General features: G+C 31.8%; 1 protein-coding gene across 1 annotated transcript in view; it reads left to right on the top strand.

Annotated features, from left to right (window-relative positions):
- The window catches only part of LOC107564028 (RAC-alpha serine/threonine-protein kinase), a 62517-nt gene that overhangs the window by 28981 nt on the left and 19678 nt on the right, over positions 1-13858 (top strand). The window contains exons 3-9 of the mRNA XM_016249021.1: positions 2810-2938; positions 8379-8487; positions 8966-9092; positions 9192-9323; positions 10578-10643; positions 12034-12102; positions 12178-12303. Of these exons, the coding sequence (XP_016104507.1) occupies positions 2810-2938; positions 8379-8487; positions 8966-9092; positions 9192-9323; positions 10578-10643; positions 12034-12102; positions 12178-12303 (758 nt within the window). The remainder of the gene's footprint in view (positions 1-2809; positions 2939-8378; positions 8488-8965; positions 9093-9191; positions 9324-10577; positions 10644-12033; positions 12103-12177; positions 12304-13858) is intronic.

The following is a 13858-nucleotide window of genomic DNA, read 5'->3' as shown; positions in this document are numbered from 1 at the left end:
CACACTCTCACACTCTCTCTCTCTCTCACACACACATACACACACACACACACACACTCACTCTCTCACACTCATTCACACACACACACACACAGACCAGCTATAGGATGTGTTTCATGGTTTAGGAGTTTGGTTTTTGTTTTGCATTCTTATGATTTTAGTAATTGTTAGTTAGAGTTGTATTTTCACTGTTTTTATATCAAATATCTATTATGAGTACATAATTTTTAGTACATGTTTTATTTTGATTGCTCTTATTTGGAAATTTTTTATTTTAAATTTACCTTATGATTTTAATAGTTTTTTAGTAAGTGCTGTATTTTGACTGCTTTTAATTAAAAAAAATTTTTTTGATTGCTTTTATTTGGAATTTATTTATTTATTTTACTTTTACGTTCTTACGATTTTAATCTGTTTTGATTGTTTTAATGTGAAATGTATTATTTAACATTTTTATGATTTCAGATTTTATGATATCAGTTTGACATTTTTATGATTTTAATCATTTTAGTGAGTGCTATATTAAAATGTTTTATTTTAATTTTACATTTTTTATCAACTCCCAAACCGTCAGGGGTTCACAAACCCTTATACTAGACGGCTTTGCTTAAATCATTAGTGCATTTGTGTTTTAGCTGCTGTTCATGAAGTCCAAACCAAATTTCCCGTTGCAGGAAAGTATATTCAATTCACAAGCATTATCCAGCAGCACTGAGCTTCACATGAGCACATCTTCGGCTGCTCATCATCATGTGAACGGTCCAGTAAAAACGGAAAAGTTGATATTGTTGAAAATGTGCGTTCTCTTCAGAAAGCTGCAAGTGATCTGAAGTTTGTGTGCAGCGCCTGTAAAATCCTCATGTTTGGCAGCAGCAGGATTATGAGTTTAGATGACAAATGCATGTGTAGTTGCTCTGTTACGGGCCAGTCGCTGCTCCTCTGGTCTGTTACAGCTCAAATGAGCCGAAAGCTGCTAAAAATCAGCGAGACAGACGTTTGCCGTGACACATCCACACTTTAGTGACAGAGGAAATGGGCCAATTAAGGACAGCTTGCTCAGACCCTGCATGGGGTTAATATTCGACTCCCGTAATTAAAAATAAATTACACTTTTCCTGGATAACTATTCAAACTGTCTCTGTGTTTCTGACGTGCTGCAGACTCTCTCCGTTTTTTCGTTTCCAATTCCGCAACATCTGGTGCAGTGATTTCTGCACCGTCCTCAGCACAGATTGATTTCGCTTGCAGAATACGGCAGCAGCTTTTGTGCGTGCTTTCGAACGCTTTCTCGTGTGCTGTTCTGGAAACAGAGGTGCTTTGCTGTTGTTTGGAGGTTTTGCATCGAAATTTAGATGCATGCTTGAGTCATTGTTTCATATGCAATTGCAATCATTTCCTAAAGGTTTAGCTGTCCATTCAGTAAATGTTCTTAACTCTGTGAAGCCCGACATGGAAAATTATAGCCAGAAAAATGTGTTTGTTTTCAAATGGAACAGTTTATTGAAAATTTAGTTTTTGTTCAGTATCATATTTTATACATTAGGTTTTTATGGCTCATACCGTCATAATAATTAGATAAAATCAAAATTATGACTGTCATAATTTAAAAAACTCAAAAGTCATTATGAGATAAAAGTTTAAATTATGACATACTGGGTCAAAACTGTGATATTGATAGTCATAACTATGACACAATAAGTCAATTTTGAAATAAAAAAATAAAAATTGACACTATGTCATAATTATAAAATAAAAAAGTTGAAATTATGACATGACAAAGTCATACTTTTGAGATAAAAAGTCAAAACTAACATTATAGTTATAGTTATGAGATAAAAAGTTGATATTATGACACACACTAAGTCAAAATTTAGAGATAAAAAGTCGTTATGACACACCAAGTCATAATTTTGAGGAAAAAGTCATAATAATGGCTTAAATAGTCAGAAAAGCTTTTGAAATTGAATTTTTTAAATAAAAGGAATGGTATATAGATAAAACAGTTTACATATGTGTTTTTTTCTTGAGTATCATATTTGATCCTTCAGGCTTTTCTGGCTCATATAGTCTGATACAGTGAGAATATGAAGAAAAAATATATTTCAGATTATTCAGAGACTCAAACTGAACAAAAATATGAATTTGCTGCAGATGCTGATATTTATATGATGCAATTCTGCTGCTTGTGATGTAAATCAATGAGAGCTTTATTACAGTAGAGCAGATACTGACATAAAATGATCTAAATATCAGTTGTCACTCTATATCTTCAGTAATGTGTCTCAGTAAGATGAGATTGAAATGCTCCAAACATATAAAGCAGTGATTGAGAGCTGAAGAAATAACCGTGAGATGTTCTAGAGGCTTGTGAAGATCCTTCCTCCGCTGAGGAACAGTGAAAGTAAAGCTTCTGGAAACAAACGCTCCTCAAAAGATCCTGAGGATCAGATTTGAGACTCTAAAACATGATTGATGGAGAATCAAGTAAAGCTGAGCTGCTTCAGTGCAGTAAGTGTTCATCTGGAGATATTACTGACGTTATTCTGACGCTTACTTGATCAAAATCAGTCAAGATTTGACACGAGAAGCTCCAGCTCCAGAATTACACTAAAAGAGCTTCGACTGAATAAAACACTCGTAGCTCTCGATCAGAGACAGAAGACGTGCAGGAGATCGAGTGTGAAACAGCAGAGTTTGATCATGTTGATCATTTAGAGGCCTTGAGTATCAAATATGATACTGTATGATGTATAGGGTTAATATGATCCTGTATTTATTTAGTTTTCTGTTGTCTTCTCTCTCCGGACAGGAGAGTACATAAAGACGTGGAGGCCGCGCTATTTCTTGCTGAAGAGTGACGGTACGTTTATCGGATATAAGGAGCGTCCGCAGGACGTGGATCAGCTGGAGACGCCGTTAAACAACTTCTCCGTGGCACGTGAGTCTCTCACACAGACCTGAATCTGATCCTAACATATGTGACCCTGCAGCACAAAAGCAGTGTTGAGTCGCTGGGGGATATTTGTAGCAATAGCCAAAGATACATTGTATGGGTCAAAATTATACATTTCTCTTTTATGCCAAAAATCATTAGGATATTAAGTAAAGATCATGTTCCATGAAGATATTTAGTAAATCTCCTACCGTAAATATATTAAAACTTAATGTTTGATTAGTAATATGCATTGCTAAGAACTTCATTTGGACAACTTTAAAGATGATTTTCTCAATATTTCGATTTTTTTGCACCCTCAGATTCCAGATTTTCAAATATTGTCCGATCCTAACAAACCATACATCAATGGAAAGCTTATTTATTCAGCTTTCAGATGACGTATAAATCTCAATTTCGAAAAATTGACCCTTATGACTGCTTTTGTGCTCCAGGGTCACATTTATGTGTGTGCATGTGTGAATGAATGGAAAAATAGCGTAATACTTACTGCATAATGTGCATTGTGTAAACTACATATTACTTTATAAAAACAGGATGTGAACAGCAATAATTAACAGGGATATTATTAAATTTTTATGACCGGCATTATGTGTTGTGCTATCATTGTCACAGTGCATGCTTACTTCAGCTAATGGCATGCAATTTCTTAAATAAATGCAGTTGTTATTTTTTTAAACAAAATTTTGAGTAAAACAAAGTCTTATTTTTTGACAGACAAAAAAGTGATATGGAACCTTTTTATTTCCGGAATTGAATAAAAAAAAAACTTTTTTAGATGACGATTCTGACATTTTTCTTGCAATTCTGAGAAGAAACGCCTGACTGGTGAGAAATCGCAATTTTGAGTTGTGACGAGCTTGTTTCCAAAAATAAAAAAGTAAATTGCAACTTCGTTTTTCATAGTTCAGACTTTTTTCATGCAATTGTGAGTTTGTATTGTGCAATTCTGAAATAAAAGTCTGAATTGTGAAATATAAACTCACAATTCTGATAATAAAAGAAGAATTCTGAGATATAAACTTGCAATTGTGAGAAAAAAAGTTTGCATTTTGAGATATAAACTCAGAAAAAGATGAACCGTTTGAGATTAAAAGTCTCAATTACCCTTTTATTTTTTTATTCCATGGCAGAAATAAGCTTTAAAATTGAATTTTTTTCAAATTCAGGTTAATTTGCTAAATTTTAAGTAGTTTTTTGCACCTTCTAAAGTATTTATTGTTATGAAACTGATACATAATGCACCAAAATCAGACCAAAGTTTTAACACATCTTCATTAGATGGAAATGAGAAGAGACAATTAAATATATTGTAAAAATAAAACTGATTGCACTCTATTTCATGCATGCTTAAGTTAAATATATAATTTCAGGTTAATTTGCAACATGGGTAGGTCGTTTTTATTTATAAAGGTTTAAAAAAAAAAAAGCATATTAGACATTTTGTTCGATAAATGACGCTTTAAATGAGTTCAAATCAATGCATTATTTGGATATTAGACTACAGCTGCAGCAACGTTTTAACATCCTTAATAAACAGAAATGAGCGACAATGAAATATATTTTAAATAAAAAACTTAAAAAAATGTAAGTATAGAATTTCAGGTTAATTTGTGACATGGTAGGTTGTTTTTATTTCTATAAAAATGTATTTATCAAATTAATGCATATTTTGTTTGATAAATGAAACTTTAAATGAGTTAAAAACAATGCATTATTTAGATATTACAGTAATGTTATATTTTATGAATGCTTTAAGTGTATTCTTTCAGATTTTTTTTTTTTATAAAATGAATGCATATTAGACATTTTGTTTGATAAATAACACTTTAAATAAGTTAAAAACAATTTGGATATTCAACTAAAGTTGCGGCAAAGTTTTAACACATCTTTAATAGACGGAAATGAAAAGCAACAATTAAATATATTGTAAATATAAAACTGTTTCATGCATGCTTAAGTTAAATATATAATTTCAGGTTCATTTGCAACATGGTTAATGTTTTTACAAATGAATGCATATTAGACATTTCATGCATGCTTAAGTTAAATATATAATTTCAGGTTAATTTGCAACATGGGTAGGTTGTTTTTATTTATAAAGGTTTAAAAAAAAAAGCATATTAGACATTTTGTTCGATAAATGACGCTTTAAATGAGTTCAAATCAATGCATTATTTGGATATTAGACTACAGCTGCAGCAACGTTTTAACATCCTTAATAAACAGAAATGAGCGACAATGAAATATATTTTAAATAAAACACTTAAAAAAATTTAAGTATAGAATTTCAGGTTAATTTGTGACATGGTAGGTTGTTTTTATTTCTATAAAAATGTATTTATCAAATTAATGCATATAATGCATATTTTGTTTGATAAATGAAACTTTAAATGAGTTAAAAACAATGCATTATTTAGATATTACAGTAATGTTATATTTTATGAATGCTTTATTTAAGTGTATTCTTTCAGATTTTTTTTTTTTATAAAATGAATGCATATTAGACATTTTGTTTGATAAATAACACTTTAAATAAGTTAAAAACAATTTGGATATTCAACTAAAGTTGCGGCAAAGTTTTAACACATCTTTAATAGACGGAAATGAAAAGCAACAATTAAATATATTGTAAATATAAAACTGTTTCACGCATGCTTAAGTTAAATATATAATTTCAGGTTCATTTGCAACATGGTTAATGTTTTTACAAATGAATGCATATTAGACATATTTAGCATATTTAGTTTGATAAATGACACTTTAAAGAGTTAAAAATGCATTATCTGGATACAACACTAAAGCTGCGTCAAAGTTTTCTTAAATAGACGGAAACGAAAAGCGACAATAAATATAGTGTAAACATAAAACCGATCGTTGTGTATTTCGTGCATGCTTAATTTAATATATGATGCATGACTGGACTTGATGATATTCTTCTACTAGTTCCTCCATCTGACCTCCATCAACTCAAACAGTTTTCTGTTTCCTCGAGGGACGTGCAAAGCATATTAAACACATCCGGGCCGTCTCCTCCAGTCGCACCTCGGCAGAATTCAGTGAAGAAGCCCCGCCATCGCTGCGAAAACTGTTGAGATGATTGAACAGACTAATTAGACAGCCATAATGTTTGTTCAAGAGAACGCTTCCTCCCTGACACTTGTGAAATATAGTGGTTATTAAGTGGCTGATCCTCATTATTTATCTCGCCGCTGATGGAGGCTCGGGTTGCAGCGTTGGATCTCAGTGGTGGTCTCACCCGGGTCCTCCATCTCGTCGACAGGCCTCTTACGTGACACATGTCTCCTCCACGCTGTCTCTGCGACATATGTTTGCGGGAAAGCGCTGGCAGAATCGCTGCTGGATATTGGAGGCGATTGTGCTTTGTGGCGCTGAAAGCGTAAGTTTTCCTCTTTGAGTGAGCACTTTTGAGGGCAGAGAACACAGACGCTGCTTATTTCGGCAGCAAGTCTGAGGTTTTAACAACTGATGACGTTCCCGTTTGAATCGCAGAGGCATCCGTGTGTGAAAGGAAAGCAGAAGCGGGATATATTGATTGTCAATATCAGATTGGCCGCATGAAGTTTGCAACAACTTTTTAGATGTCAAACTTCTTTTCTAACCTCGCAAAACACCCTTGTGAGCAAATGCTAGGAGTAAACAACATTATTACTTTATTACACACAATATTAATGTTGATTATTAATGCAAAGTGAAAAAAAGAGTTAAAAGCGATGTGTTATTTGGATATTAGATGCGGCAAAGTTTTAACACATCTTCATAAACAGAAATGAGAAGCAATTATTAAATATATTTCTAATATAAAACTGATTGCAGTGTGTTTCATGCATGCTTAGTTTAAGTATGCAATTTTAGGTTAATTTGAAACAGGTAGGTTGTTTTTATTTCGAAAGTATTTTTATCGAATAAATGCATATTGAAAATGAGATTGTCAATATCAGATTGTCTTGATTCTGAGTCACTTTGCAACAGTGTGTAACTTTTTCTCAATTCTAACATCGCAAAACTCCCCTGTGAACAGAATTATTACATTATTACACACAGTATATATGTAGATTATTATGCAAAGTGACAGAACATTCTGAAAGAAATCTCAAATCAGCATATTAGAATGATTTCTGAAGATCATGTGACACTGAAGACTGGAAAATTCAGCTTTGATCACAGAAATAAATTACAGTTTAACAGAGATTCACTTAGAAGCCTGCAATTTTAAATTGTAATAATATTTGACTGTTTTTAATGTGTTCTAATAAATGCAGCCTTGGTGAGCAGAAGATACTTCTTTTAAAAACTATTTTAAAAAATCATAATTATTCCAACCTTTTGACTGGCAGTGTATAATCAACATGCATTTATTAATTTTTTTTTTAAAGATGAATGCCTTTGTCCATTGAATCAAATCTTGCTGTTTTTCTGACGTCTTCTGCCATGAGCTTTGCATTTTTAAGATTGTCAAGCTAAAAATAGTTTAAAAAAATAGTTTTAAATATGGTTCTGGAAAACTAGACTTTGTTTTTGTTAACAAAAACTAAAACCATTTAAAAAAACGTTGTTGGTACTTGAAACAAAATAAACATTAACATAAATAAAATATAAAATAAAAAAAAAATTTGAAACTTTATTTCAGCTAGTTTCCAAGACAACATTTCTAATTTTCATTTAGTTGAAGTTGAAGTACTAAAATAACTAAAACTGAATCTAATAAATAAAAAATATATACAGGCATACAAAAAAAATGTATATATATGACAAAAAAAACAACACAATTACTAAAACTGTAACAAAAATTAAAGTGAATTTTTAGTTACAGAAAATATAAAAATTAAATTCAAAATATAAAAAAAAAATTAGCATCTTGCCAAATGTGTATCTTGCATCTTGCAAAATAATCTCGTGAGCAAACGTTAAGACTACATAACATTTTCATTTATTATTATTACACACAATATTTATGTCGATTATTGAAAGAAAATGTGAATAATTGTCACCGTGCAAAATGTATGCAGGGGTATAATTAACGTGCTAATTTAGATGTTTAGTTTTAGATGGACATCATTCATTCATTCATTCATTCAAAAAGGCCTTTAGAAAGCCTCACGTTTGTTTCCATCGCACTCATTCTGAGGAGCCAGTTGAAATTATGTTTTGTGGCGTGCTGTCAATAGGTTTTAGCTTCTGTTTTCCTTCAGATTTTCTCTTTTAAAGTGCATCATATATTGAATCTTGTATGAGGTTTGCATGTGAGTGTGTGCGGCGTGAAACGCAGTGCACCTGTTCGCCGCTCCCTACTGAGTGTGTGTAATGTAGTGCAGGAGAAACACTCAGATAAAGATAAATGATTGCTGCCGTCATTTCTCTCGCTGTCCGTGTCTCTGGTGTGGTTTTCCCCGGATGTGTCCAGAGTGTCAGCTGATGAAGACGGAGCGGCCCAAACCCAACACATTCATCATACGCTGCCTGCAGTGGACCACTGTCATTGAGCGCACCTTCCATGTGGAGTATAACAAAGAGTGAAAAATTTAAGGGGGTCTGAATACTTTCCGTACCCACTGTATATATACACATTTAAATAAGTAAAAATATATATTTGAAAAAATCATGTATTTGTTGAACAATTGTATAAAAATATTGGATTTTCTTGAATTTAATATAATTAATCTGATTAAAATAAAATAAATATAATTCAAACAAAAAATAGTAAAAGCAAAAAAAAATAATAAAATAATATATAAATATATGCACATTTAAATAAATATAGAAAAATAATAAATACAAATAAACTAGACTGAAATAAATTAGTTGTAGGTGTACTGTTGTTTAGTAAAATCAGATAAATGCTACTAAATATTTCCATTAGCTTATGATAATATCCAAGCTACTTATAAAGGATTATCACAAGCAGTTTGTCATAAAAGCCAATAATGTCTGCAGTGCAAAATGCAGAGAAGAGACGTTAGTTTGCATGTTTGTGTTGTTGCTGTTGTGTAGAGAGGAATGGACCAAAGCCATCCAGACCGTGTCCGACAGTCTGCAGAAACAAGAGGAGGAGATGATGGACGCGTCTCCAGAACACATGGACATGGAGATGTTTCTGACCAAACCTCGGCTCAAAGTGGTACAAACACACTGCTTGTATCTGCACAGACTCTATTCTTTATGATATAGTAATATTAAGCTCCTGCGGGTGTTTGGTGACCGCTGGTGTGTGTTTCAGACGATGCATGACTTCGAATACCTCAAACTGCTGGGAAAAGGCACTTTCGGGAAGGTGATTCTGGTGAAGGAGAAAGCAACGGGAAAATATTACGCCATGAAAATCCTCAAGAAAGAAGTGATTGTAGCCAAAGTGAGTGCAAAGATAAGAAGCATTAGTGTTTCTGACATTATTTTGAGTGCAGTTTCAGACGTTTAAAAGCATCAAATGTTCAAAAATAATACAATACAGACATGCAAATTAAAAGTGCGGACATACTTGACTGATAAAACTACTGTATATATATTTAACTTTTCTTCCGTTTTAATTTTAACAGTAAACCTCTGTTGTGCAACACTTTGTTTGGTAAAAATAAAAGGAATTGTTATGTTTCATTTGTTTATATTTTAAAAGATTAATTAAATTGTTGGTTTTTTTATGCATTCATTTGATTACCACCGTTCTTTGATAATACATTTGTATTAAATCATCAATCCAGAAAAATTAGATTTCTGGAAACATAAAACTTTTCATAAAGCCATTCATTGTAAAAATGTTAATAAGTTATAAAATTGTTAAAGTTATATGAATTAAATTGATTAGACATGCCTTTTAATTAAGCCATTAAAACAGAATTCAGAAAAATTTACTTGGAAAACGTAGAATATGGGGAAAATAAAATTTGGGGGGAAAAAATAATTAAATTGTAAATGTTTCATGATTTCAATTAATTAGACATGCTTTTTGATTGCTAAAATTTAATTTAGCCAGCGGTTAAACTAAGATGAAAAATTAAAATGGAAATAGAAAAAAAGAAAACAGGAAAAAATAAATCATATTTCAGATTATTATTAACAAAATTGTTGTAAAATTGTATACATTTCATGATTTCAATTAATTAGACATGCTTTTGGAATACTAACATTTAATTGAACCATTAAAATTTAAAACATTTAATAAAAAAATAGAATCCAAAATATTTTAAAATTTCGAAAAAAAATAAAACAGACTTTGGGAAAAAAATTAATGCATTTCATAGTACCCTAAAAATGTCTATTTTGTTAAACTTTTAACCGATTGTTGTTAAATTGCATACGTTTCATGATTTCAATTTTTTGATTAATAGCTAAAATAACCCCGAAAAATAAAAACTCATATAAATAATATTTACATAAGATTGAATTTAATACCTAAATAAAATTGGCATAAGACACTTACCTGTATGCAGGGCCTACTTTTTATCTATTATTTTTTTTAAATAAAACTTAAGTTTATGTAATAATTTTGATGCACTATTCAGAGTGGAAGAAAAAAGTCATGCAGTAAATGTTCAGAAGATGTTTGTATTGCTGTCACATGTTTGAGAACGAGTGGCTGTGTGTGGTGTGTGTGGCGTGTGTGTTTCAGGATGAAGTGGCTCACACACTCGCAGAGAACCGTGTGCTGCAGAACTCCAAACACCCCTTCCTCACGGTGAGACCCTCCTCATCCTCCTCGTCCTCTCCTCGGTCTGTGTATCATCCACACTGTGTGCTTCAGAGTTCAGCAGAATAACAGCAGCAGAGGTGTAAAGTATTGGAGTAAATGTACTTAGTTACTGTACTTGAGTATCTTTTCGGGTACTTTGTAGTTGTACTGAGTATCAAAGATATTAGCAACGTTTTTTGCAATCAAACGTGTTCCAGATAAAATCATAGAGGAGACTTACTTTAGCAAACTTCTTTATTTATTTTTTACTGTGTTGAACTGTTCCTTTAAAGGGATAGTTCCCCCAAAATTAAAATGACCCTCTCAAGCCATCCTAGGTGTGTATGACTTTCTTCTTTCAGACGAATCCAATCGGAGTTAGATTAAAAAATGTCCTGGCTCTTCCAAGCTTTATAATGGCAGTGAATGGGTGTTAATTTTGACAGCAAATTTTGATTTAGTCTTAGTCTTTTGACTAAAATGCCATTTAGTTTTAGTCATATTTTAGTCATCTGAATTGTTTTAGTTTTAGTCGACTAAATCTACAGTAGATCTAATGGGTTTAGTAACAGTGTAATTAAGCATTTCTCTAACATTTCCAAACTCATATAGGTTTGATATTAAGGTTTTATCAAGCAGATTTAACTGCTGTGACACATCATGCCTTTATGTTAAATGAAATAAAACCACTTCTCATAAAGAAACAAGAACATGGTCCTCCTTTCACTTAAATACCAATGTTTATATAATATTAGTGGTCGACTGATATTAGTTTTTTGACAGCCGATGCCGATATCTTGGAAAGCAGGGTGGCCGATATAATTGTATTTATTTTAATATTTAAGAAATTTGAAAATGGATTAAAAATAAATTTGTGAAATAAACATACTTATACTTTAGATGACAAAGTGTTTTCCACAAATGAATAAATATTTAATTAAAATATAATTAAAAAGGAAAGTAAACTGTAACCAACACTCAGCAAAGAATCCTGAAAAAATTTACTCAGCTGTTTTAAATATTAATAATAATAATAAATGTTTTTGAGCAGCAAAGCAGAATATTATACTGATTTCTGAAGATCATGTGACACTGAAGACTGGAGGAATGATGCTGAAAATACAGCTGCGCATCACAGAAATACATTACAGTTTAACAGAGATTCACATAGAAAACAGTTATTTTAAATAGTAAAAATATTTCAGAATATTACTGCTTTTGCTGTATTTCTGCTCAAATAAATGCAGGCTCGGTGAGCAGAAGAGACTTCTTTAAAACACATTAAAAATCTCACTGTTCAAAAACTTTTGACTGGTCGTGTATATATATATATATATAAATATGTAATTATTTGTTATCATGATTATTTAAAACATGGTTGTTTGTGTTTGTTTAGGGTCTGAAATACTCTTTCCAGACCCACGACCGCTTGTGTTTCGTCATGGAGTATGCAAACGGAGGAGAGGTGAGGATCTCATCAGACGAGCTGGTTTACGGTGATCTGATGCTTTAATCGCTCCCGCACTCCTTTCTCCCGCAGCTTTTCTTCCACTTGTCTCGGGATCGGGTTTTCTCGGAGGATCGTGCGCGTTTCTATGGAGCTGAGATCATGTCTGCGCTGGATTACCTGCATTCAGAGAGAAACGTGGTCTACAGGGACCTGAAGGTCAGGAGCTCACCTGTATATATCTCCTCTACAGTCATTAATAAACCATCTATTATTACGGGAGTCGCTTATGGATGAGTCTCACAAAAACACGTGCAGGTCATGTTTTACACACTTCAGCACATTTTCCACCCAAACTGCAGCGTCGATGTGCGCTTTTTAATAATAAAAAAAAAAAGACTATAATAATTAAATTGCTGTAAATTAAAGACAGTACGACAAAGATTACCATGATGTATTACTACTTTACATTTTAAGCTTTTTTAATGCATTATAATGAGATTTGTTTGCATTACAGTATATGCATAGATATACAAAATATATTGATATAATAAAGGATTTTAATAAATAATAATAATATATTAATTTATAAATATTTTTTATATATTTATTTTTATAATTATATAACTATTTATGTGTGTATTATTTGAAATATCAGTAAGACTTTGATTTAAGAAAAAAATATTTTGAAATAAAAATAATTACTTTCATATTCCAAGTAATATAGTGCATTAATTTAATAACCTGATGACACGATAAAATCAAATGAGAATAAATTGTATTTTAATTAACTTGTGAAGTACATGTATGCATCATAAAATAAAAATAAAATATAAATAAAAAATTTAATATAAATACAATTTAATATAAATGATAATATAATAAAATACAATTTAAATAAATAAATTAAAAGTAACTATTTTTATTTTTAGATTTTTCATAAAAATTTATAATTTTTGTTTATTATTATTAATTAATAATTAATTAATTAAAATAACAAAGCAACTTAAATTTTTTAAAATAAATAAAAATAATGACACAATGCAAAACGAATCTTAAATGTCCAAAAAATGATTTGTATTTAGTTGAATAACATTTCAAACTTGTGTTCTTAAAGCAGCTTTGACTGAATTCTTTTATAAAATGCCGATAACAAAAATAAGGCAGTCTGTGTTCAATAAATGAATACATTTATTATTATTATTATTATTATTATTATTATTATTATTAAGCTATTCGGTCATCAAGTAATATAATGCATGAATGTAATTCTATCAGACAGAGTTGGTGCATTACTGTCTAGTAGAGTTGCGGTGTGATGACAGGTGTGCGTGTGCGTGTGTGTGTGTGTGTGTGTGTGTGTCTGTCTGTGTGTCGTGTCTGTGTCTGTGTGTGTGTGTCTGTGTGTATGTGTGTGTGTCTGTGTCTGTGTCTGTGTTTGTGTCTGTGTCAGTGTGTGTGTCTGTGTGTATGTGTGTGTGTCTGTGTCTGTGTCTGTGTTTGTGTCTGTGTCAGTGTGTGTGTCTGTGTCTGTGTCTGTGTCAGTGTGTGTGTACAGTATATTGATGTCAGATTTGGAGTGTGCTGTGTGACGTTGTCCTGTAGGTCAGCAGAAATAGTGCTTTGCTTTCTCTCTGTTTCTGACGCTCGGGTTCATGAAAGTGCCGCTGTAGCAGGACGCCTGTTTGTGCTGACTGTGTGTGTGTGTGTGTGTGTGTGTGAGAGAGAGAGAGAGAGAGAGAGAGAGAGCGAGAGAGATACAGCTGCCAGGTGA

This window comes from Sinocyclocheilus grahami, unplaced genomic scaffold, assembly GCF_001515645.1.
Source record: "Sinocyclocheilus grahami isolate Dianchi unplaced genomic scaffold, SAMN03320097.WGS_v1.1 scaffold902.1, whole genome shotgun sequence".
NCBI classification, from domain to species: domain Eukaryota; kingdom Metazoa; phylum Chordata; class Actinopteri; order Cypriniformes; family Cyprinidae; genus Sinocyclocheilus; species Sinocyclocheilus grahami.
Note: the sequence above shows the minus strand (reverse complement) of the source record. Positions and strands in the feature narration are given on the sequence as shown.